Source organism: Polistes fuscatus, unplaced genomic scaffold (assembly GCF_010416935.1).
Source record: "Polistes fuscatus isolate 324 unplaced genomic scaffold, CU_Pfus_HIC Scaffold3, whole genome shotgun sequence".
Classification (NCBI taxonomy): Eukaryota; Metazoa; Arthropoda; class Insecta; order Hymenoptera; family Vespidae; genus Polistes; species Polistes fuscatus.
In genome coordinates this window covers 13,801,732-13,824,630 of record NW_025113107.1, presented here as the reverse complement: position 1 = coordinate 13,824,630, position 22,899 = coordinate 13,801,732, and the positions used below count along the sequence as shown (strand labels likewise).

General features: G+C 29.2%; 5 protein-coding genes across 7 annotated transcripts; 1 reads left to right on the top strand and 4 right to left on the bottom strand.

The window, feature by feature from the left end:
• Nucleotides 1-1,555: 1,555 nt before the first annotated feature.
• On the bottom strand, nucleotides 1,556-3,011 carry LOC122519744. Of its 2 annotated transcripts, none has more exons than XM_043639413.1 (4): nucleotides 2,609-3,011; nucleotides 2,091-2,531; nucleotides 1,788-1,980; nucleotides 1,556-1,651 (listed from the first exon to the last, which is right to left on the bottom strand). In XM_043639413.1, the coding sequence occupies exons 1-4, from the start codon at nucleotides 2,801-2,803 to the stop codon at nucleotides 1,608-1,610; spliced, it is 873 nt and encodes a 290-aa protein (XP_043495348.1). In that variant the 5' UTR covers nucleotides 2,804-3,011; the 3' UTR covers nucleotides 1,556-1,607. The 2 variants fall into 2 exon arrangements, with proteins under 2 accessions (XP_043495348.1, XP_043495347.1); XM_043639412.1 differs by having other exon boundaries at nucleotides 1,556-1,702; nucleotides 2,609-3,008.
• Nucleotides 3,012-3,846: 835 nt separating this feature from the next.
• LOC122519743 (DNA ligase 1-like) lies at nucleotides 3,847-5,868 on the bottom strand. Of its 2 annotated transcripts, none has more exons than XM_043639411.1 (2): nucleotides 5,701-5,868; nucleotides 3,847-5,328 (listed from the first exon to the last, which is right to left on the bottom strand). In XM_043639411.1, exon 2 carries the CDS (start codon nucleotides 5,184-5,186, stop codon nucleotides 3,870-3,872), a length of 1,317 nt encoding a protein of 438 aa, XP_043495346.1. In that variant the 5' UTR covers nucleotides 5,187-5,328; nucleotides 5,701-5,868; the 3' UTR covers nucleotides 3,847-3,869. The 2 variants fall into 2 exon arrangements, with proteins under 2 accessions (XP_043495346.1, XP_043495345.1); XM_043639410.1 differs by lacking the exon at nucleotides 5,701-5,868 and adding an exon at nucleotides 5,415-5,694.
• Nucleotides 5,869-6,238: 370 nt separating this feature from the next.
• Nucleotides 6,239-8,447, top strand: LOC122519225 (zinc finger protein 100-like). The gene is made up of 3 exons (XM_043638559.1): nucleotides 6,239-6,692; nucleotides 6,770-7,498; nucleotides 7,582-8,447. The coding sequence occupies exons 1-3, from the start codon at nucleotides 6,501-6,503 to the stop codon at nucleotides 8,110-8,112; spliced, it is 1,452 nt and encodes a 483-aa protein (XP_043494494.1). The 5' UTR covers nucleotides 6,239-6,500; the 3' UTR covers nucleotides 8,113-8,447.
• A 2,337-nt stretch (nucleotides 8,448-10,784) lies between these two features.
• LOC122519802 lies at nucleotides 10,785-12,397 on the bottom strand. Its single transcript, XM_043639509.1, has 2 exons — nucleotides 12,196-12,397; nucleotides 10,785-11,584 (listed from the first exon to the last, which is right to left on the bottom strand). Exons 1-2 carry the CDS (start codon nucleotides 12,229-12,231, stop codon nucleotides 10,982-10,984), a joined length of 639 nt encoding a protein of 212 aa, XP_043495444.1. The 5' UTR covers nucleotides 12,232-12,397; the 3' UTR covers nucleotides 10,785-10,981.
• A 1,431-nt stretch (nucleotides 12,398-13,828) lies between these two features.
• On the bottom strand, nucleotides 13,829-17,602 carry LOC122519631. The gene is made up of 4 exons (XM_043639218.1): nucleotides 17,525-17,602; nucleotides 16,612-16,692; nucleotides 15,843-16,471; nucleotides 13,829-14,765 (listed from the first exon to the last, which is right to left on the bottom strand). The coding sequence occupies exons 1-4, from the start codon at nucleotides 17,567-17,569 to the stop codon at nucleotides 14,384-14,386; spliced, it is 1,137 nt and encodes a 378-aa protein (XP_043495153.1). The 5' UTR covers nucleotides 17,570-17,602; the 3' UTR covers nucleotides 13,829-14,383.
• Between the last annotated feature and the right edge of the window lie 5,297 nt (nucleotides 17,603-22,899).

The window sequence follows — 22,899 nt, the reverse complement described above, 5'->3', positions numbered from 1 at the left end:
GAGAGAGAGAGAAGAAGAAGAAGAATAACGCAGCCGGTTGCATTTCATATATCCTCTGGTGTCTCTCAAGGAACAATGATTTATTCTCGCGACCTTCCGCGTCTCTCTACGTTGCGAAATCTCTTCAAGCGAGATTATCATGGATATAGAAGGAATTATTTAGCATCGTGTCATTTGCATCACCATCTAGCTACATATGTAATCGAGCCTCGGTTAGCTATCTATCTAGCTAGCTAGCTTGCTTGCTTGCTTGTTTGCTTGTTTGCTTGCTTGCTTGTTTGTTTGCTTACTCCGTAAAACGAGCATGAATAATTTAACGAGCGCGTGCCATGTCCCGTACGGTAGTATCCCGGACTCCCATCTCCGGACTTCAATCGTTTATTAGGAAACGATGGAGACTACTTTTTTTTCAATGACTCATGACGTAGATTAAAATTAAAGTCATCCGGCTAAAGTTAAAACATTCGAATAAATAAAATTTGTATTATGTATATCGTGAGGTCTCATTTTATACAGTGGATACGTTCTATAGAAAAGCGCATATAAAAAAAATATACATACACATAAAAAAAAGATTTTACTTATCTTAAAACATTAGGAATAGGTTTCGTTATTTTCTAGAATAGAGGCATAAAACCAAAATAAAGGATTGAAATTAACATAAAACTGAATAGAAAAGTTTGCAGTAATTGAAATGAAATAGATTGCTTATATAATAAATTCATTCGAAAGTTTGAAAGAAATATTTGGATGAAATACAAATCGAATGAAAAGAGACCTTATAATACAGTTACTGTTTGCTCTCTTTTCTCTTTCTCTGGCATATTAATCATTTAACTTTTATTTGCATTTAGATTACTTTAGTTAGACTAAACGTGATTGATCAAGAAGGACGCAGAACGTTTAGGATTTGATTTATTAACAATCTCATTGGATATATATAAAATTAGATACATACAATATGAAAAAAAAAGAATATAAGAATAAAATTATTTCAACAAGTATGTATAATTATTGGATAAAAGTTTCAACGAATAAATTAGTTATAGAATGTATACATATTAAAAAAAATTTTTGTCAGTTTGTTTGATTGTTTAAATATACATATATAAATATACACTAATAACAATAATATCACATAAGAAGTTTAGGTAAATAAGCGTAACTGTGCGTCTCCGAGAGACTTATTCCTAATTTTACAGTGTCCCTATAAAGTCATTTTATCGAACTGATAAATTATTAATTATTTTTAATCAAATATTTGGAGATTCAAGGTCAATCGTGAGATTATATTTTTTTAACAACACCATTAATGCAAATATATATATTTTTTTAATAAACTATTAAATTGATTTTTTTTCTTTTTTTTTTGGATTTCTCGATGAAACAATTCTAAAAAGACACCTCTTTATAAGATTAAATTAGCATTACGTCGTGCCTTCCTTATATCGTTAATATTATATATATATATATAAATTATATAATAAGTCTTTTAAAATATCTTTGGTTTTGCAAAATACTTTGATTTTTGGCAATATTATTACAAACCTATTTCTTCTAATCATTGATGTATAAACTCCTGGCATAGTTTGTACTTAGAAATGGATTTATTCTCCATAGTCACAAACAGATACATGTACAGCGATCCAATCTATAAAATTATTTACTTTAGCTGCAATTGCGACAAAATGCATTTTATCTCCTAAGGAACGATAAATAATATAAAATTAAATTAATACTTATTTTCTTTATTTCTTAGAATATGAACTGAAGTACTATTTTTTTACCTTTTTCAAAAATGTTGGATAGTTTTTCATTGGCCATGCATATATTAAAGACGTAAGCATTCTTTTTATGAAATAGTATTTCTTTGAAAAGATTATCTTGAAATTGAGCTAATATCAAGCCAAAGTCATCGTTAATACTCTTTAAAAATTTTCCTTTGCCGATGACATACATACATAACGGGATGTTGAAATTCTAAAAGAGAGGAAAATAAAAGAAAATATATAAGTACAATTATCAAATATATATACAAATATAAAATTATATTTTAAATCTATAAAATAATGTGCAAATAATATACTAACCTTTTGAATAATTTGCAGAACTTTCGTAGAGATTTTATCGGTTGGTTCCAACTTGTCCATGGTTGGTTTTGGTCCTATGTATACACAAGTAGCGCACCATTTGCAATTATATTTATTTTCTTTGGGTATACAAGGTACAGCATCAAAGTATACGGTAGACATTACATTTATCTGATTTACCAATTCTGGATGGGAGGATAAGTTTTTACCATATAAAAAGAATTTGTCTAACATAAAAAATACTTCCACATGGTCATCATATTCATCTGCGGTCAGAACTCCTTGGTTATCTTCTAAATTAAATATACGTCCTAGAACACGAATCATTCCTGGTTTTATATCAACTTTATTTCCAAGGCTATGTTCTTTCGGCCAACACATAATTACTACCCATTTGGAAACCAATCCATTTATTTTTACAATATTGCCAATAAAAGTTACCTACAAAGAATGCACAACATTTTTAAGTGAAATATTACTTTTTTTTCAAATTAATATCAAAGTATGCAAAAATATACCTCCATGTTGACATAAATGTATTTATTTAAAGGATCCTCTTCTGGTATTATTCGAGCATTGTAATAATATACTTGTTTAGACATATATGCTTTGTGCACTTCGTTATTAATTAAAAATATAACTTCAGCACATTCGGGGTGCCTAAGTTCGGTAATTCGACCATTGAATAAGTTTATAGTGCTTGTCAAAACCATTCTGATTTATTTTACTTTAAGAAATAATTATTACGTACGATACGACTATGTAAAACAAATATTTATATTAATTAATGGAATATGGTTGTTAACAAAAATAAATTATAGAGAAAGAAAGAAGTTTAAAAACAATGGAACTACGAAATGTACTCGATTTTAACTGAAAATCAAGTTTATATTTCGTAGCAGTGCTACCAACTTTGCTTATTAAAACAGCAATCATCTCAACGTTTCTTGTTTAATTCTTTAAAATATATATGTTATATATTATTATTATTTTATCTTATGATTTTTATTAAATATATACATTTTCTAATTAAATTAATTAAAAATAAATTAATATTTTATTAAATTCGATATTCTTTTAACTATTTTTTAACTATATTTTCATAGTTAGTTTTTTTATTGTTTTTATATTTCGAAAATCCAGCCCTCCTATTGGCTGATTTATAATTTTACGTACTAGATGCACGCACTATAAGTTTAAAAAAGTTACTGAGCTGAAAAAACTTAGTGATTTCAGTCACTTCGAAAATTTTTCAATTGTATCTTCTTCTTTTTGTAAGTAAAATATTTTTATTTTTAACTTTATTATTAATATGTTTTTCATATTTTCTGATAATTTATTATAAATGATCATTTTACAGATTGTTTGAATTATTATACATATCATATTAATTATATTTTTAAAAAATTGATAATTATTTATATATTTACAGACATATTTCATAAATATTTATAATATTATCATTTAATTAATTTATTAAATAATCTTATAATAAAATCTCGCTTTTATCGTCTCGGATGGAAATCAGTCTTGCAATTCTATGCTTGAACTTTTTTAAAAAAGAGAAAAAGATTTTAATATGAGATCAAAAATTGATATGATTTGATCAATTAAAAAAATTTAATTAAAAAAATATTGTAAAAATGGTGTTCGAATAAAAATTATATATATTCTGTGTACTATAAAAAGAAAAAATATATATAATTATTGCACATGTGCAATAGAATCGTATAATTCAATTAATAGAAATAAATTCTTTTAAATGATAAAAATACTTCATTAAGGAAGTCTCTTTTGATATTTTAATGCCAAGCTATTCAATACTGGACGAGGTTTAGAAATCCCAAGATCTATGGCGTGTCCAGTCAATGGACAACTTTGGCAACGTTTTTTCTTGTAATTCGTATTGCAATTATTTTTCTCTTGCCTTACTATATATCTAGGAAAATAATGAATACGTTTCTTTTGTATTGTTGCACAAGGTGGCATCGTTACAACTAAATCCTTTTTGTGAATTCTTTTAAAAGGTTCAGCGAAAAGTCGCTCATTCAAAGTATATTGCTGTAACGATCTTGAAGATTCCGATGACAAAAGGGTTTGACTTGATCCATGAGTGTCGAAATAATTTTGTTCACGAAATTTTCTTAATTCGTTAACTTTGCTATTCGAAGATGTTAAAGTTTTTCTTTGATCTTCTTTTTCATGCGATGACCATTTTTTCGATTTTTGATCTAATTCTTCATAATCTTCTGAATGAACACGATACGTTTCCGATTCTTTCCTTTCCAAATCTTTGGTAAATTTGTCCGCTTTACTTTTGTCGTAACATTGACAATCCGCAATAGATGATCTTATAGTCTTTTTACTGATAGAAGGCGATCTCGAAGCAGGTTTACTTTTATATCCTTCCGATATACATTTTTTTGAAGATATAGTTCTTTTTACTTGAAACTTGGTTTTAGATTGTTTCCTCGAAGGTACTTGAATGCCCTTACTTACTTTTTCTATTACTTTTCTCTCAGTTTCTTCTTCTTCTTCTTTTTCTCCTTCTTCTTCTTCTTCATCTATTAAAGAACTTGGTACTCTCTGAGTAGAATTCAATTTCTCAAAGTCAATGCAACTAGGTTTGCTTATTTTTTCTGTAATAATTTTTGATCGAGTATCCGTATCCATTACCATCGAAGTCTTATCAGTCCTTAATTTGTGATAATACGATGATCTTGGACAGCTATCCGGACAATCACCGGAAGGTACATTCTTAAGAACAGAAACTTTCTTTTGAACATTACGAAGAAATTGCGACTGAGGATAGTAATTGATTTTTTGTACTCTTCTAATAGTTTCACAACTAATTGGAGGCGATAGTGTATCTTCTATATTATTTTCATTTGTCGTCAATGGTACATGACAAATATTATTCTTGCAATAATTACAAGATGGAATAGGTTTATGTATGGTTCTTGAAGAACGAGTTTGTATCTTTTTGATCTCAACATTGCAATAACATTCTTTCACTGGTTTCCTACTTACTATGCATGAGCAATGCGAATGAGATAAATTTTTGGATGGTATGACAATTCTTTCTAATGGACGCATGTTAGGAACCGACAAACATGTTAGATTTTTAGTTTCATAATGGTACTCTGGACACAAAAGATTGTTAACGGCACTTGAATCATTCCTCAAGTTCCATATTTCTTTACGATCTCTTAAATGTGAATTCTGTCTTCTTAATTTTCTGTAAATAAAAGTTGTAGGTATGGCTTATTATTTCAAAGCGCTAGACTGCTTTCAACAGTTAATTCTTTCTGAAACTGTACTAACGAACTCTTGCAATGCAATCTTTCAATCTCGTTATTGATCTTCTTAGAATTAGTTTCTGTGAAAGCTAGCAAAGTCCTGCTTCTCTTACGTAAATAATCTAACAATTGTTCAGAGTCTTCATCCATGTACATGCAATTTTTTGTTTACGTTAATCACATACATTCTTATGCTTATAGTTCAAAATTGAAAATGTACATGCTATGATCTCATTAAAGTACATTTTATTGGAAAGTAGAATAAACATAAAAGAAACACATTTTCCTTCTACTTGTGTTACAGATTTTACCTGTTTATTAAAAAAGCTTTCCTTTTAAAACATAATAATATTGCAAACTGCGTTTATGATTCGCATGATCGTGGAACGAATTAGAATATTTTCTATTCCAATATAAACGAAACGAAGTTAGTTTTAGCATTAACTGTAAACAACAACAAGAGAGAGAAATGTTCCAGTTTGACCAATATAATGAAAAGAAAATTTTCGAGAAATGTTCCAGTTTGACCAATATAATGAAAAGAAAATTTTCGAGAAATGTTCCAGTTTGACCAATATAATGAAAAGAAAATTTTCGAGAAATGTTCCAGTTTGACCAATATAATGAAAAGAAAATTTTCCTTTATTTAATTTATTTATTTTCTTTAAAATTGTAACAACGATAATATATATTAAAAGTAAAAGTAATTTTGATAAAAAATAAACGTCGATTACTCGATAAAGAAATTCATGTGGATCATATAAACCGATAGAATTTTTGCGAATTATTTGAATAATTTGATTTTGCCGCGTTTTTCTTGAATTATATTGGTAAATCAACCATGTCAGTTCGTAGTGCACGACGCTTCGTGCGTTCAGGGTATATACATTTGGTCTTTAAGTTTTTTTAATTTAATTATACTCATCGTATTTTATATCGACATTTCCGCGTATAAGAAAGATTTTCTTTTATTTTAGTGATGAAAAGTGAGACCGAAGATTGTTTTATTAATACGTGTTTTGAATTTGTCTGGAATTATAGGTTACAAAAATCTTGTGTGCTATGGTTTTACGAATGCGCGCGTAATTAGATCAAGTTTTAAGAATAAAAGATGAATTTCAGTGAAAGTAATAATGTTCAAGGCACACTGCCACAATTTTCTGAAATAACGTTAAGAACGGATCCTATTTTTAATGAATTTAATCAAAGCAACATAAGTATCAATACTATAGAATTACCAATGGCTCAACAAAATTCTGTTTACACTGTGGCTACAGGATTGAATCCAAAGCAGCAATTTACTGTAAGTATGAGAATTTTTAATAACTTTTCTTTTTTTTACATGTATTTATAATTATGTAATCGCAAACATTTCTTTAGGTAAATTCACAGAATAAATATCTTGGATCTGTGTTAACTTTGTCCGATTCCAATACAATTATGCAGCTATACGAGAAACAGTCTGCCATTAACATTCCTAATTACAGTCAGAGCAATGCCTCTTTAATTAGTGTTCAATCGAATCCTATACCAATGAGGATCATACCTAATATGTACTTATCTCCTACTCCGCAAATAGATACTTCCAAGGAAGAGAATAAGACTGATAATGACATAATAACTTCTGAAGATATACAGCAAGTTTTTCAATTACAAGGTTCTAGCATGACAGAATATTTTCAGAAGAATATACCATTACTAAATTTTCAAGTAACGAAATTACCAAATGAAGAGAAATTAGAGCATACTCAAAATAATATTCTAAACATTCCTTGCGTACCAGGTTTTAGAAATGCGCAATTACAAAATGGTAATCATTTTATAAATTCAGAGCAGATCAATGCATCGTTGAATCATAGTGATCCTAGTGTGATCCATGTGGTATCGAATCAACAAGTTTGCGAAAGTAACACGCAAGTTATGAAAGTAGAGCAACAAGTACAAACTGATCCACCCAAGAGCAATAAAGTAATGAAATGTAAAGCTAAAATTAAAGAATTCAAAGTAATCGTTAGTTCAGATGGTTCCAAAGTATATTCCTGTCCTGATTGCAATAAAATTCTTCATGATGTGTCTCAGATAAAACAGCACAGACAAATTCATATACAAGTGAGCTATTCTTTTTTATATGTTGTAAGAAATATGTTTTTTTTTACTCTTACTAATTATGTTTTGTTTATCTTTTGTTTTAGGAACGAAAATATGGATGCAACTTATGCGAAATGAGGTTGAAGAGGAAAGAACATTTGGATCAACACTTGCGTGGTCATTCCAATGACAGGCCTTATAAGTGTCCCTTTTGCGAAAAAGCTTTTAAGAGAAACGAACATTTGAGGAGACACAAAGATATTCATTCAGGCAATAAAAAATTTAAATGCCCTACATGTCAAAAGGCTTTTGCACGAAAAGATCATTTGCGTAAACATGCTCAGACGCATTCAGGTAGGAAGAATAATAAAAGCAAGAAGGACGTATTTAGTACTGAAGTAAAAGAAATCTTTGAGGATACTGTCAAAGTTTTGACGATACCTGGACAGGAAGAAATAATTTTTTTGAAAGACAGTTTAATAAAGTGCGACGCAAATTTACTCCAACGAATTCAACAATTACAAAAAGATAAATTGATTTTCTATGGTTCTTCTTTACCGATTATAGACGAAAGTCGGAAAGATATACTGCAACAGCAGTTGCAGTATGCAAACATAAACGAAAATATAAGCTAAAACATAATGCCTTCTTAGTCGTAAACGTAATTGATATAGAAAACATCCTAAGCAATAAATTGCTTAGAAAGGAATGTGTTGAATCCAGCACAACTAGATTAGCAATGGGATCTTCTCTGGATCAAATACTTTAATATAATTTTTCAATTTCGTAAGTATGGTGATAATAAATACTAAGATAATAAAAATGCAAGGATATTTTCTTGCATTTTTAAGATTTACAACGTAAATATATCATTGGTAAAAGGATTAATTATTAATACGTGTGATTTTGTTTTCCAAATTGTGTACAAATTTGTTAAAATTTTTGGAGAAGAGAAGTTTCCGGTAGTTCACAAAAAAGAAAAGAAAATAAATGTTCAATGAATGATGCCTTAAGTTCGCCATCATAGCGAACGCATGCTAAAATATATTAAGTTAATTTAAATTTAATTTTTTCTGAACAAAAAGTCGGATTAGATAGTTTTTTAAAATTCCATAAAAAGGAAAAAATTCATATAGCATGTTATGGATAACTTGTTTTACATACGTGTTGATAATTATGACAACACCGTAAGTCAAAAAATTGAAGAAATTCATTTAATTTATTTTATAATGTAAAATATTGCATATATAATATAAAGTAAAAATAAAATAATAATATAAAAATTATATATTTATATAAATATTTATATAAATATTTTATATTTTTGATCATTTCGTCGTACTTTATATTATATAAAATAAATTATCAAATGAATTATTTTCATTTTTTGACTTAGTTCGGAATCATAATAATTTGTACGTATGTTAGTTTAACCAAATAAACCAACAAAAGTGCATTTTGATTCTAGTCTGCGAATAAACGTATAAGAAACAAGTTAAATAAGGCATGAGAATGTGAATGTGAGAAGGGACTAGATTTTATAAGACATAAAGTAATTAAGCATTAACTTTATGCTTATAGTATTACATTTCTAACAATATTGATCAATACGTTATCCTTAGTTAAGGGAATCATTTAATCATTTTGTCATTAGGATGCTTACTGATTATAATGGAGTACCATTGCAAGTACACAACGTACATTATGTACGTAGATATAATTAATTATGCGTTATTAGGAAGACAAATTTTCGTTGATATTTAATGTCCGAAATTGAATTTGTTCGATTTGTCTTTAGATATTAATAATTCATTGATATAAATAATTTAGAAATATTCGCCATACATTAATTGTATCATGCATATACGATATAGTTTTCTAATATTATTCTAATCGAATTACGTGAATTTTAATTACAACCATACAAAGGCTGATATATTGCATAATGATTGTTTTAATATGAGTCAATTTTTAAAATCATTTAACAAATACGATTATCGAGTATAGTTAATTATAATATTACTTAACACGTTAAAAGCCACACTAAAGTTTCTATGGACCGGCCTTAGACTTTGCGCTCACCTCGAATGGTCAACAGCTGTTGGCATTTTGGCGTATTTTTATATGATGAATTATGATAATCTGAACGGAAGGCTAAAGAAAAAGAGGCTTGACGTATAACGTGTTAAATAAGAAATTAGTAATATTTTATTTTATTTTTTTATTTTTATTTTTAACCAGTTAACTGTGGAATATAGCTTCAAAAGATCCCCCCACAGGGTGCAGAATTAAAATAAACGTAATGCGTTACACGACGAATATAATATACGTTGAACGCATTTAACTGGTTAATATTAATTTTTTATGCATAGACTATTATAGATTAACCTGATAAATTTACATTTATTTTGAAAAAAAAAGAAAAAAAAAACTGATAAAATTTAAAAAGAGAGAACGAGGACTCGAAATGCTTTCTCTAATTCATCTATGTACAAGTACAAATTTTATTTTTCTTTTTTTTTAAAATCAGAGATTCAAAATACTTGTATATGTGATAAATTTGAAATTGATCCGTATATTTGTAATAGCTTTGAAGAAAAGAGACACTTTGAAGAAATATTGTCATTTTAAACATTATAAACATTTTTCATTATTAATAGAATTCCAATTTTCTTGACAGAGAGTGTCTCTTATTCGCAAAGAACTTCCGATTACTCGACAGACTTATTGAGTCTGCCTTTTATGATATTCTTATACTTATACAAATAAACATACGAAATTGTAAATAATAATTGTGATAGATATTGGCGCAATACAAAATGTCTTTATCACATTTTATTATAGAACCAAAGATTTTACATGTTCCAGTGATCATAAGATAACAGTATTTCATTAGTATCATTTTTATTTTACTTTGAGTCATTTTAATTGATTTTGTAAGCATACTTCCACAGGATGGACCGATAGCGAATGCGTTTAATCTTATATACCATTTTTTAATAGTTTAATTAACGAATTTTTATTCGTATTAGCTATAAGAAAGACAAAATTGTTCATTGAATGATTAATTTAAGAATGAATCGAGGAGAGGAAAATTCACGGCACAGTTTATTTGAGAAGAAATTTATTATTGTTTAGTTGTATAATTCGATTAAATTGCCAAAACATGAAACAAAATGAATTAAAAAAAAAAGATGTAACTTGTATATACATATATATATATATCTATATATATGTATTTTTCAGATTGACTTATTTTTTAATAAAAGTATGTAACAAGAAGACAATTTTGGATACATTGTACAAGGCCATTTATATATTTGTTTATTTAGTAAAATAACGTTTATTATATTACAGGAAATGGCACACGAAATCAAGTGAGTATAAAAAATGATTTGTAATATAATATAACTTCAATAATTTTTATTATTAATTTGTTCGTTCTTCTTTTTCAATGTTAGAAGAAAGAAGCAAAAGTCCGAGTGTTCGCGTATGCCATTGACCCTAATGAAGCGTGTTGTTATTATGAATGGCTCTCGAAAATTTAGCGTAAATTCCGTAAGAAATTCCTAGAAGAGAACTGAGCCACTCGACGAAATGACGACCGAGAGTTGCCGAAAAATTTGAATTCGTTGCCGGCGTTACGAATTCGACTTGGTCGTTTTTATTAATATCTTCGTTGTCTTCTTCGCTGAAATCCAATGGCATCAAAGGTTCCAAAGATTCCAAAGGTTGCAATTCATCGAATCTATCATTCCTCGGAGCATCGTAAAGTGTTTGTATTCTTGTTTGATATACGGGTTCTTCTTCTTTTGGATTCTCAACTTCTTTCGTTAATTTTAAATTAGGATTATTCCAATGAAATTTATACGCCTCTAAATTGGAATTAGGTGTTTTATCGACGGATATCTTTTTGACGTCTGTCTTATTGTTAGCATTATCGTCGGTTTTATGAAATACATAATTGTAAGTTGAACGTAATTTTCCAAGCAACTTGTCGAACAGTCTCGTCTCGTTGTTGCTTTCACGATGATCGTTCGTTGGTATTTCTTCGATTGGAAATAATTTCGTTATTTGCGGCTTAGTTTGTACTCTCGTTAACAGGAGCTGTTAAAATATACGAGTTAACAAATTATTTTTCATTTTAAATATTTAATCTGGACGCGTCAATGATAAGGAAGGGAAAAGGATTTGAATGAGCGTAAGCGCGATACAAACGCCATTTTGTTTTGCTTCGTGCTTTTAGTGTCCATTTTTACGAGGCACGTTCCTTCTCGCGCGTGGTTACTCGCTTAATATCGTCGTTAGAATTCAAACATCATTCTCCAATTATTTTTTTTTTATTTTTTATTACGAGATATACATACGAACGAAGTAATATCCAGATATAATCGTGCTTATATAAGCTTAGAAATGAATCGTGTTCTTATTCGTATTTAAAATTTTAATTTTCAGGATAATTTTCACGGACAAAATGAATTTTCAAATTTTCAAATCGATAGAAAATATTCTATTAAAATTTGGTCATACTCGTAAATAATAAACTTTTAATGGCAAGATTCGAATAATCGATATTATTTGCGATATTTAATTTAACGTAGAGACAATTGGTTGAACTTATTTTTACAATATGAACAAATTTATTATCTTATCGATACAAATAAACGTTTAAAGTTAAATGTAGTTTGTAAAAATTGAATAATTGTCTGATTACTTACGCAAAGAAGCAAACAGTATCCCAGCGAGTATTTCATTTTATTATTTATTTCTTTTTTGTTTTTTTTAAATAATGATTATCAGTAATAATTTGATTTAATTTGAAATCAAAAAATGATATCTAACGCAATTTAGTATACCCACAGTGGTGATCGGTCGAACGTACAACTGAAGGCTCCAATCAGTTTCAAAATCAATTTATACCTTCGGTCAATCCAAAAGCGTAACAATCGATCTTTTTCGATACGAAGGTAGTACTCATCTTTATTGTCTTTGCCCGCGCCATTGAGTATTGGATACATCAATTGACACAGAATTAGTCAATACATTGTTTGGCCATTCCGAGCACGTATCGATGCGCCTCATTGTCGAGTCTTTGCCAACTCATAATCCCGCGAGTATTAAACAATATCGATCTTTGGATTCGACGATGGGTCAAGGTGGTTTTTCAAAATAATACTAAAATCCCATCAATCGTATTTATTCATTTATATCAATTATTATTAAACCAAAATTAGTTGATTTCATTTCTTTTTCTATAAAACGAGTATTTGAATAAAAAAATTGTTAATTTCTTTTTTTTTTCTCTTTTTTATAATTATAATAATTTTAAATGAGCACACACGCACGTTACCCTCGATTTACTTGCTATTATTTATACGCGAGATTTTAAACACGCGATATATATATATTATCTCAAACGTTTACGCAATCTTTTTATTTACGTAGTAATCTTAATTTACGTGGTCGGAAAATTTATTTTATGCTTTTAAAAGTCTTACGTCTAACGTAACAAACACGTATTACGAATTTAAAATATATAAGTTTGATTATTTTTAAAATACGATATTAATTTTTAATTTAATTTTTATTACTTTTATGTATATATATGTGTGTGTGTGTGTATAATAATAATAATAATAATAATAATAATATAAGAAATTGTCGTGTATATATTTTTTGTATTTGGATTCTTAGAACCAACCTGTGGTTTTTAGACAATGACATTTTTATTAGACGATGCCATATTTAAAGGATCTTTATTAATATTTAAAGATATGAGTCAATCCCGTATGAGACATCGTTTTTCAAAGGATAAGTGAAGACATTTTGGACGATATATTTATATATACTGCGATCAGTTTAATGGAACTACTGGAAAAGATTTATAGGATATAGGATAAACGTTTAAAGATGCTGACGACGTACTACATACACGTGAAATATCGAACGAGAGGAGGACTGGTGCTTGCTTTTTTACGAGACGCAGATGTTTCGAAGATGTTTACTTTCTCGTTGAAAGGCGAAACGTTCGCCTGTAAGTAACAGCGACCTGTCAAAACTCTTAATAGAATATTGATAGAAAGAGTTAAAGAAAAAGAAATATAGAAGGGCTTTTACTATATTCAAAATTTATGTTTCGAATGATCTATGATGCACCCGAAGGGTGTATTTCAATCGTTTATTCCGAATTTTTTCAATAATACATTCGTCAACGTATATCATTTTTTAATCGTTGATTTAAATATATCAATTAATATAATTATTATTATATTTATTCATTAGATACACTTAATTAACTTATCAATGACAATAATAATAATAATAATAATGATAATGTGTGATAATGTTAGAATAATGAAATAATTATTTTATTCGTAGATCGACGTATAATTTGGTTTAATTTAGTTAAACGTAGAAACACTAATTCGCAATAATTTAATCGAAATCCTGTCATTTTTCATTCGGAAGGGTTTTAACGTAACTTCATTTTTTGTTGGTTACTTTTAAAGTATCTCGAGTAAATGTAAAAACGATTCGGATCACGTTCTAGCCCTTCGTCATTTTAATTCAACAGGGTGACATCAATCTTTTCCCTTTTTCTTCAGTTTTTCTTTTTTCTCTTACTAATCTCACGATTTTGATAAATGTATTAAACTTTAACCCGTTGACTGTGCACAAGGAGGAAAGATTTTTCCCTATCGACGTTAAAAATTAAAATGATCGGTTAATTTAACGTATCGTCAAAATACAATGATCATTGAAACGAATTTAATTAATCAGACTAAGCATTTTTTCCACAGTTAACAGGTTAACGTTCTCGTCTTATTAATTATTATATTTAAAATATTTCTTTTCTCGTTTAGATAGTAAAAAAAACAACAACAAAAAAAGAGATTGGAAATGTGTTTAAGATGAGAAACGAAGTGGTAAAAGATTTCTAAGATCTTTGCTAAGTTCACTAGCAGGTTCTTGAAGATCGCGTATGATCATGTTTGTCTTGTTTTTAGCATCTTCCCTGGTAAGTTCATTCCTTTCAAGGACTTTGTCCAATAATTTCTTCAATTGGGATCCTAGACCACCTTCGGCTGATGTTTCGAGCACCTGCAGGACTTCTTTGGAGTATCCAAAGTACTTACCATAACCCTGCTTCCTTGCATCTTTCCCAAGGGCATCGTAGAGAGACGCCAACTGCACTAAAGATGCCCTAGGCTCTACTTTGGCACGCTTTAAGTAGTTGCTCAAGCTTGGCCTTGGTACTTGTGTCACTTTTTCCCCTAGCATAGTGAACCTAAAACAAGGTGAGAAGATAAGTCTACTTCTTATATTTTTCTTTTTTTTATTCTTATTCTTATTCTACTCGGTGAACTCCTCAACTTTGAGAAACGACATCGTTAAACATCATCTTCTTCTCTCATTTTCTTTTTTAGGACAAGAATCGGGACGACATTTTCTTTCTTTTTCTTTTTTTTTTCTTTTTTTTTAAATAAATTCTTCACGCTTATCAGCAGAAAATACGGGATTGGTGGTGGGTTAAAGGTTTCTTTTCTTTTTTTCTTTTCTTTTTCGCGGATTGTAATTTGAATGATTTTCGAAAATATTTGTGAAATGTTCGCTTTATTTCCCGCTCGAACGAATATTTGAAGAAAATTTTACCGTAAACTTCGGTACAAATATTATGTATTGAAATAAAATGAAGAAAATAAGACACACAAGTTTGGTCGGTTGATTGGTTTTGGTAGATGGGAAGGAACGTTACGATATTTCATCGTGTACGTCTGCTAGGCACCAGCCAATCCCGTGGAAAGGCGCAAAAGAGTACGAGAAATCGATTTATACTTATCAGATTCGCAATATCCTGCACTACTCGATAAATGGAATAAACTTTTTTCTTCGTGCAATCGTGCGCGCCATCAATCTTTTTCTAGTTTTATTAATAATTTTGTTGGTTTCTTCTTTTCTTTTTTTTTTACAATTTTTCTCATTAATTATCATTGGTCGAAGTATCTTTAATTGGTCAATTACCGTCTACGTACAAATTTGTGTATTCGTTAATTTAAATTATTTTATTATACCTGAGATCGGGTTGAAATTTTTTTAGCTTGGACGAAAAAAAAAAGAAAAAAAAAAGGAAAAATAAAAATTTCCTATTTATAAAAATAAATATAAATAAATATTTATATTATATCCTATGTATATAAATAAATATAAAATAAAAATTATTCTGTTAAAATATTTCTCTAATGGATCTAACATTGTTAATAATATAATTAAATAATAAATTAATATAATATAATTAAAAATTATTTTCCATTTGTTCTTTTTATTTAGAATAATAATAATAATAATTATAAAAATTTGTATCTACCTGTTTTCATCGTTTTCTTCTTCGATTTTGTCTATCTTTAAGTTCTCGTTATACTCATCGTACCCATCTTCATAAATATCCGTCGAAGTGGGTTTGAGAATCTCGTAAATTCCTTCAACTATACTATCGATGCTGGGTTGGTTTTCCAGAGATACTTTAGTGGTGGTAGTAGTGGTAGTAGACGATGGCAAATCTTTCGAATCGATATTTGATTCCTCTTCATTTATTTCCGGAAGCTCTTGATTCATTTCTACCGTGTCTTCCTCGACCATTTCAGCTTTCTCATAATTCGTTTCCGGAGTTGCATAATTTATTTCCGGCGTTTCCTCGTGAGCTTCTGGTAATTCCTGATGTTGATCATCGATTAAACTTCCCAAAGTCGTAGGATATTCGACGTTAGACAATTTTTGTTCACTTTTACTATTAGAACTTTCCGTACCAGTTTCAGCCATTTCCATTATTTCGGTTTCTTTCATATTATCATCGATTACGGTCGTAGGTTTGTTTATTTGTACGCTCGAAGAAGAAGAAGATGAAGAAGAAGAAGAAGAAGAAGAAGCAATGCTCGTAGTTTCGGTTGTTTTATCTGCTTCAATTATTTTTAATTGATCCACGGCATGAAATATCACCTGAATTATTACCAATTCGCGTTAATTTAAAATATCAAATCTATGAAAATTCACATTCTCTTTCGATATTATTTCTATCTTTCTACATTTTTTTTTTTTTGATTATTGTTTTTTAGGATCACAGACAAAACTGCACTTACCTGCATAGCTGCTGGAAGATATGCATTCGAATAGACTGGATTTGAAAAAGCCGGGGGTTTCCTAGCAACCGCACCGAATGCCTGCACAAAAAAAATAAAAAAAAAAATAAAACCCATACGTATGTGTATATAGTATATATACTTTTAATTAATGCTTTCATTGAAATTGGAAACGTGGTTGTCCGATTTCGACGTTGCATCCTCCTCTGCCATATAACTTCGTTAATTAGCTCTCTCTCTTTTATTTTTATATTTTATTTACATTCCAAGCACTTTAATTAATTGTACGATTAATTACTCGAGAGTGGATACGAAGTCACATAGGATGGTTTTTTTTTTTTCTTTTTTTTTTATTGCGATAGAAGAAACAGAGGGAAAGATAACTATTTACTTTTTGACTTTTTCACGTATGGCACATGATCGATAGAAATCATTTTCTTCTTCGATAGATGAACGAACAAGATTTATCTTAATTTCTATTGACTTTGTTTTTTCGTTTTATATAATCGTCAAATAAATGAATAAAGTTATTAAGTAATAAAAAAGAATTTTTGACTGAAAACCGGAAAATAAATTGTTCAAACATTGTATTATTGTACTCGACCGAATTACACTTTGTTCACTGTTAAAAAAAAGGTACATACATGCATCACACACACACACGCGCGCGAATTAGAATAGAAAACTTGGTTGGAACTTAATTACGTTCATTAGCAAGTCGCGTAGAGTTAATTTGCTTTTTACACTACTTGTTTATTTTTTTGTTGTCTTCTTCTTCTTCTTCTTCTTTTACGTCGTTTATAAAATAATACAGTTTAGTAAAAAGGGAAATAAAAATATATGTTTTTGTTTTGTGTTCTCAAATGCAACTTTATAAATAGAAAAATGAAGTGAGAAGTATTTAAACGCTTACCTCTCGTAGAAATAATAAAATTAGAAAATTGTAGATTGGCTTCATCTTTCTCGACGATACTTTTTCTCTCTCTCTTATTTTTTTTTTTTTTAATTCGTATCACCGATAAAATTGATAGGAAAAAATTCGGTTTGGGTCCTGTCAAGTATTCCTGGATTTAGAAATTTGTCGTCGAGGATGATGGAAACGATTTCTTCGTCGTAGTAAATTACAGGTAGTTCGTGTTTGATCAAGGCTTGCCAACGAGTGTTGGAAAGAGACTGCTGTTGGTCTCGAAAAGTCTCTTGGTAACGGTTTCAGGTCGTCCTCGGCCACGACTCTATACGCACATCTACATTCTCTTCTCGTCTACTTTTTTTCATTTTCGTTCTTCCGTTCTTTCTTTTTCCTTCTTCTTCCTTCTTCTACCTTCTACCTTCTTCTTCTTCTTCTTCATTTTCTTCTTTCTAATGTAACTATACTCTTCGTAGTTTGTTTTTTCTAGTTTTTTTTTGTTGAATCTAACATACGTCAAGTTCATGAATGATGAGGAGGGGGGGAGTTTAAAACATTAATTGCACTGACATGAGATTAATCTTGGTAAAAGCAAAAATAAAAGAAAATGTGTGTGTGTGTGTGTGTGTGTGTGTACTTTGGTTAAAACGACCTAAGTAGATTTCATAGCAACTACTTACGCTACCATGAGTGCCGTTGCAATTGTCTCTCTTAGGCGTGACACTTAAATTGAATTATTTTCTCTGTTTATTTCTTTCTTCGTTATTCCACATGCGTCTCGTGTGCGTCAACTCGGAACGGTGCGCTATTTTTTTTTCCTTGCATAACTGTGCTTCCTTCTTTTTTTTTTTTTTTTTTTTTCACGTTCAAAGTGCATTCTCCCCTTTCTTAGATTTTCTTCTTTCTTATGGCTGCATCCCTTTTTGTTTTCATACTTTTTTTGTAATTATTATTAAGACCCTACTGCAAAAAACTTCGCGATATTTTGTTTATTTATTTTTAGCTTTTTCATTTCGCGACAGGTATGTTTAAGAATAAATTAGATTAACGGACACAATTCATTTTTGATATTAGAATTATTCATAAAAATTAAATTAAAAAGATTTATTCGGGTTACTGAGTTGTTGATAATTATTTCAGATAAATTTTGTATTTTTCTATTTTGCATAAGGGTGAAGAAGATCGATCGATTTTTAAAAGAATAATAATTTCTCGTTATTTTTCATCATCTTCTTCTTCATCTTCTTCTTCTTCTTGTTTTTTTCATTTATCTTTCTGTTTTTGTTCCGTTCGTTTCTTTTGTTTTTTTTTCTCTCTTCTTTTTCTCTTATTTTTAATTCGACCTATAAACACAACCACGTTAATTTAATTCTTCTCGTTCCGTAGAATCGTAGGTAAATTTAAATACCGCTAACTTTCCTTCGTGCCCTGCTAAATTGAACTTCGAATTTATTATTCATTAGACAGAGTTGCTCGTTTTAAAAGAGCTGAGCTTTACGGTTTTCTTACCTTCCCAGTTGTAAGAGAGAGAGAGAGAGAGAGAGAGATAAAGTTTCGTTTTTCCCCCATCGCACATTTGCAATGAAAAGAAGAAGAAGAAGAAAAAAAAAAACACATCTTTGTAATTCGTTCGAGAGATCTATGTGTGTCAGGGTCGTACCTTTTCCATTAGACGACGGATCCTTTGTGTCACTCGTATTCGTTTATTATTTTTTATTAACAAACAAAAAAACAAACCGAGGTGAATTCGCACACGTGCATATATTTTTTAAACAACAATTCAACCGGTGTAATTTATTTTCCATTCTTTTCGTACACAAACCGTGAGCTCTTGCATTTTTTTCTTTTATTGTGTAATAATAACTTGGAATAAAAATATTTGATGAGTTGGAGTTGAAAAGATAAAGAGAGAGGGGGGGGAGGGATGGGGGGAAAGAAAGGAAATAATAAAGTGAATGAAATTTTAGCGACAGTTCTTTACCTCGAGATACTCGTTTCAAGGTCCACACCAACCAGATTCAGAAATTTTATTCGAAAGAAATCGACGAAAGGTCGACCGGTTTTTTTTTTGAGTATAATCTTTCTTTTCCTTTTTTTTTTCGATTTTTATCTTTCGACCTCCGATCGTTAAAAGTTTTTTTACTACTCTTTTTTAATTCTTTTTTTTTTTTGCCAAGAATTTTCGTCCGATAGACCACGAGCACTGTAAGATCAAGAAAAATGACATTTGTATCTTTTATTAAAGCATACTATAATCTTTTGTTAAACTTTCTATCGTTAAATGTTGAGAGTAAAAAAGAAAAATAGTAGATAAATGTTAAACTCGATCGATTGCAAATGATAGAGTCTATGGAATTATTATTATTATTATTGTGATAACGGTAAACGACGCTTTTATACTATCACAGACACATACACACACGCATATGCATAGTAGTTTCTTCGTCTGTCGTGTAACGTAACCATAATACGTCATACTGATTGAATATTGATTACAATGTTTGAAAAATATGATCATTACGATCCATATATATTTATCTATAATTTTTTATCTGTAAAATATAAACAAGATTGTGACGCAAGAAAATAAGAATTTATCGTTTGAATAACAGTGATCGAATATTATACTTGATTCGGTTGAAAAGTTTTCGGTCTGATATAGAAATAATTTTTCTTGTCAGTCGCGTTCGTAGTAGAAAATTCGAAATCGATGTTTGCTGTAAGAAATGTTGTTGTCATCTATTATAAAAATAATCTAGAAATTTTTATGATCGGTTTATTTATTTTTTTTTCATATTTTTCGAAACAAAATATTTGTCTTTAGATTATTCGAAAAAATTTATTTTATTTTTTTTGTTATTTTTTGAAGTTTTGAGTTTTGTCATGAGAACAAAAATGTGAATACATACAAATTTTCTTAGAGATTATATTAAAAATTATTTCAAGAAAAATTAATTGATTTATATATATATAGAACTGGATATATTTGTGTGTGTTAAAATATGTCTCTAGTTTTTCTTTTTATTCACAACCAACGCTAGATTATTCTTATCGTATTAATCTTGAGTGCAACGTGCAGGTACTTGTACGAGATTACACGATATTTAGAGTAATGCATGACTCCGTATGCATGTATTATATTCATGTGCACATTTATATGAGATTATGCATTATGAAAGGAATCTATTTTGTGATAAACATTTCGGCGACTTAAAAGATTTGCTAGATGAAATATAGTAATTTGAAATAAAAATTGTATAAAATATATATATATTTCTTTTTTTACACACACACGCACACACACACACACACACACACACTTTGAATTTTATATTATTTTTCTTTTCTCTTGGTTGAAAAAAAAAAAATAAATATAAAACACATAGGATATGTGAGAAGAGAGAAAGGTTCGTTGTTCATTCATTCATTGACGGATTACTCACGCACGTTACACACCCGTTCTTACTTCACAAATTTGACTATAGAGCAATGAGAAAATGTTAACCCACGGTTGTGTGTAACGCCGTTAGTGTGTTGAGTAATCCGATTAAATCGTGTAATTAATTTTGTATTATCGGATTACCCAGGCACGAGACAAAATTTCTATCTCTCTCTTTCCACGATGAACAAGGTTGCAATCTCGATCGGAAAAACCAATTCGATAGAAACGTAGTTTTGATCAATCTCGCGTACGTATACGATTGGAAAATGATACTGAAACAAAAAAAAAAAAGAAGGGTAGGAAAAAAGAAGATAAAAAGAGAAAATTATTATAAAATAATTAACAAAGAAAATAAAAAAAAAAAAGAAAAAAAGAAAGAAACATTTGAAAGCATTACCACATTAAATTCATCAATTTATTTTCATCAATTAACGAGATAATAATTATCGTAATAGCACTTGCTTCGTGTAATATATTTTTGCATAAACATTTCCATTCGAATATACGAGTCACGGTTTTTATCAAATCTTCATCTTTCCGATGTATTTTCTGCGTATCATTTAATTAGCATTAAACGTTCTCGCATACACTCGTTTGACAAGTATAACGTAACAGTGATGACTTCATCTCTCGTAAAGAAAGATGAGTAGGTATAAGAAATGTATAAAAAGAAAATAAAAAGAAAAAAAATAAACAACTAAACGAGAAGATAGACGAACAGGTACAGGCGATTCGTATTCGTAATAAATAAAACATAAATTATCAAAAAAATAATTTTGATAATAGAAAATATAAATAATAGAAAATATTATAAATATTATAATAAATAGAAATAATATATAATATATAATAAATAATATATATATTATATTATTTATATCATTATATATATATGTATAAGAAATAATAAATAATATATAATATATAATAAATAATATATAATATTATAATAAATAGAAATAATAGAAAATATATATATATATATATATTTGTTTTTGAAAAGGATAACTCGTTTTTTTCCTATAGACGAACAGGTACAGGCGATTCGTATTCGTAATAAATAAAACATAAATTATCAAAAAATTAATTTTGATAATAGAAAATATAAATAGTAGAAAATATTATAACTATTATAATAAATAAAAATAATAAATAATATATAATATATAATATATAATATATAATATTATAATAAATAGAAATAATAGAAAATATATATATATATATTTGTTTCTGAAGAGGATAACTCGTTTTTTTCCTTTCGAACAAACGTCAAAGTAGTAGTAGTAGTAGTAGACGTTTTATAAGAAAGAGGATTGTAGAAAAATTTTGGTAAAAGTATGAAACGGGTTGTAAGTATGAATTTCAAATTGGCAAAGGACGAAAAGAAAAAAGGGGCCCTCGAGTTCTGGTATATGTCGAGTTGAGGAAGGATCTTTATCCTTTGATCGGTTATTGGAAATGCATAAGATACCGCGGTTCTCATAAAAGAGGTGAGGAGAAGGAGGAGGAGGAGGAGGAAGAGGAAATGGTGCCGAAGGTGGATGTAGATGTGGTTGTGAGAGTGGTGAAGGAAGGTGAGAGGGTGGAAGAGTGACTGAATTCTTCTAGCGAATTTAAAAGATCATGTAGCATCTATCCATCCCCCCACCACCCATCCATCCATCTACATATCTTTCTAGTCGAACAAGGGGGCAGGGTAGGGCAGGGTAGGGCAGGGTAGGGCAGGGTAGGGCAGGGTGTCGCAAGAGGAATTTCATTCGACCGAATGGAAATTCGATCGGACGCGTATAGCCTCGACTACCGATGACCTCATCTTTTTTATCTTTTTTTAGTTTTTACCTATACCTATACCTATACCTTTTTTTTTTCTGTCTTTTTTTTAATTCTCTTTTTCTTTTTATTTTATAATCTTGTTCCGTTCCTCGATAGTTCACGG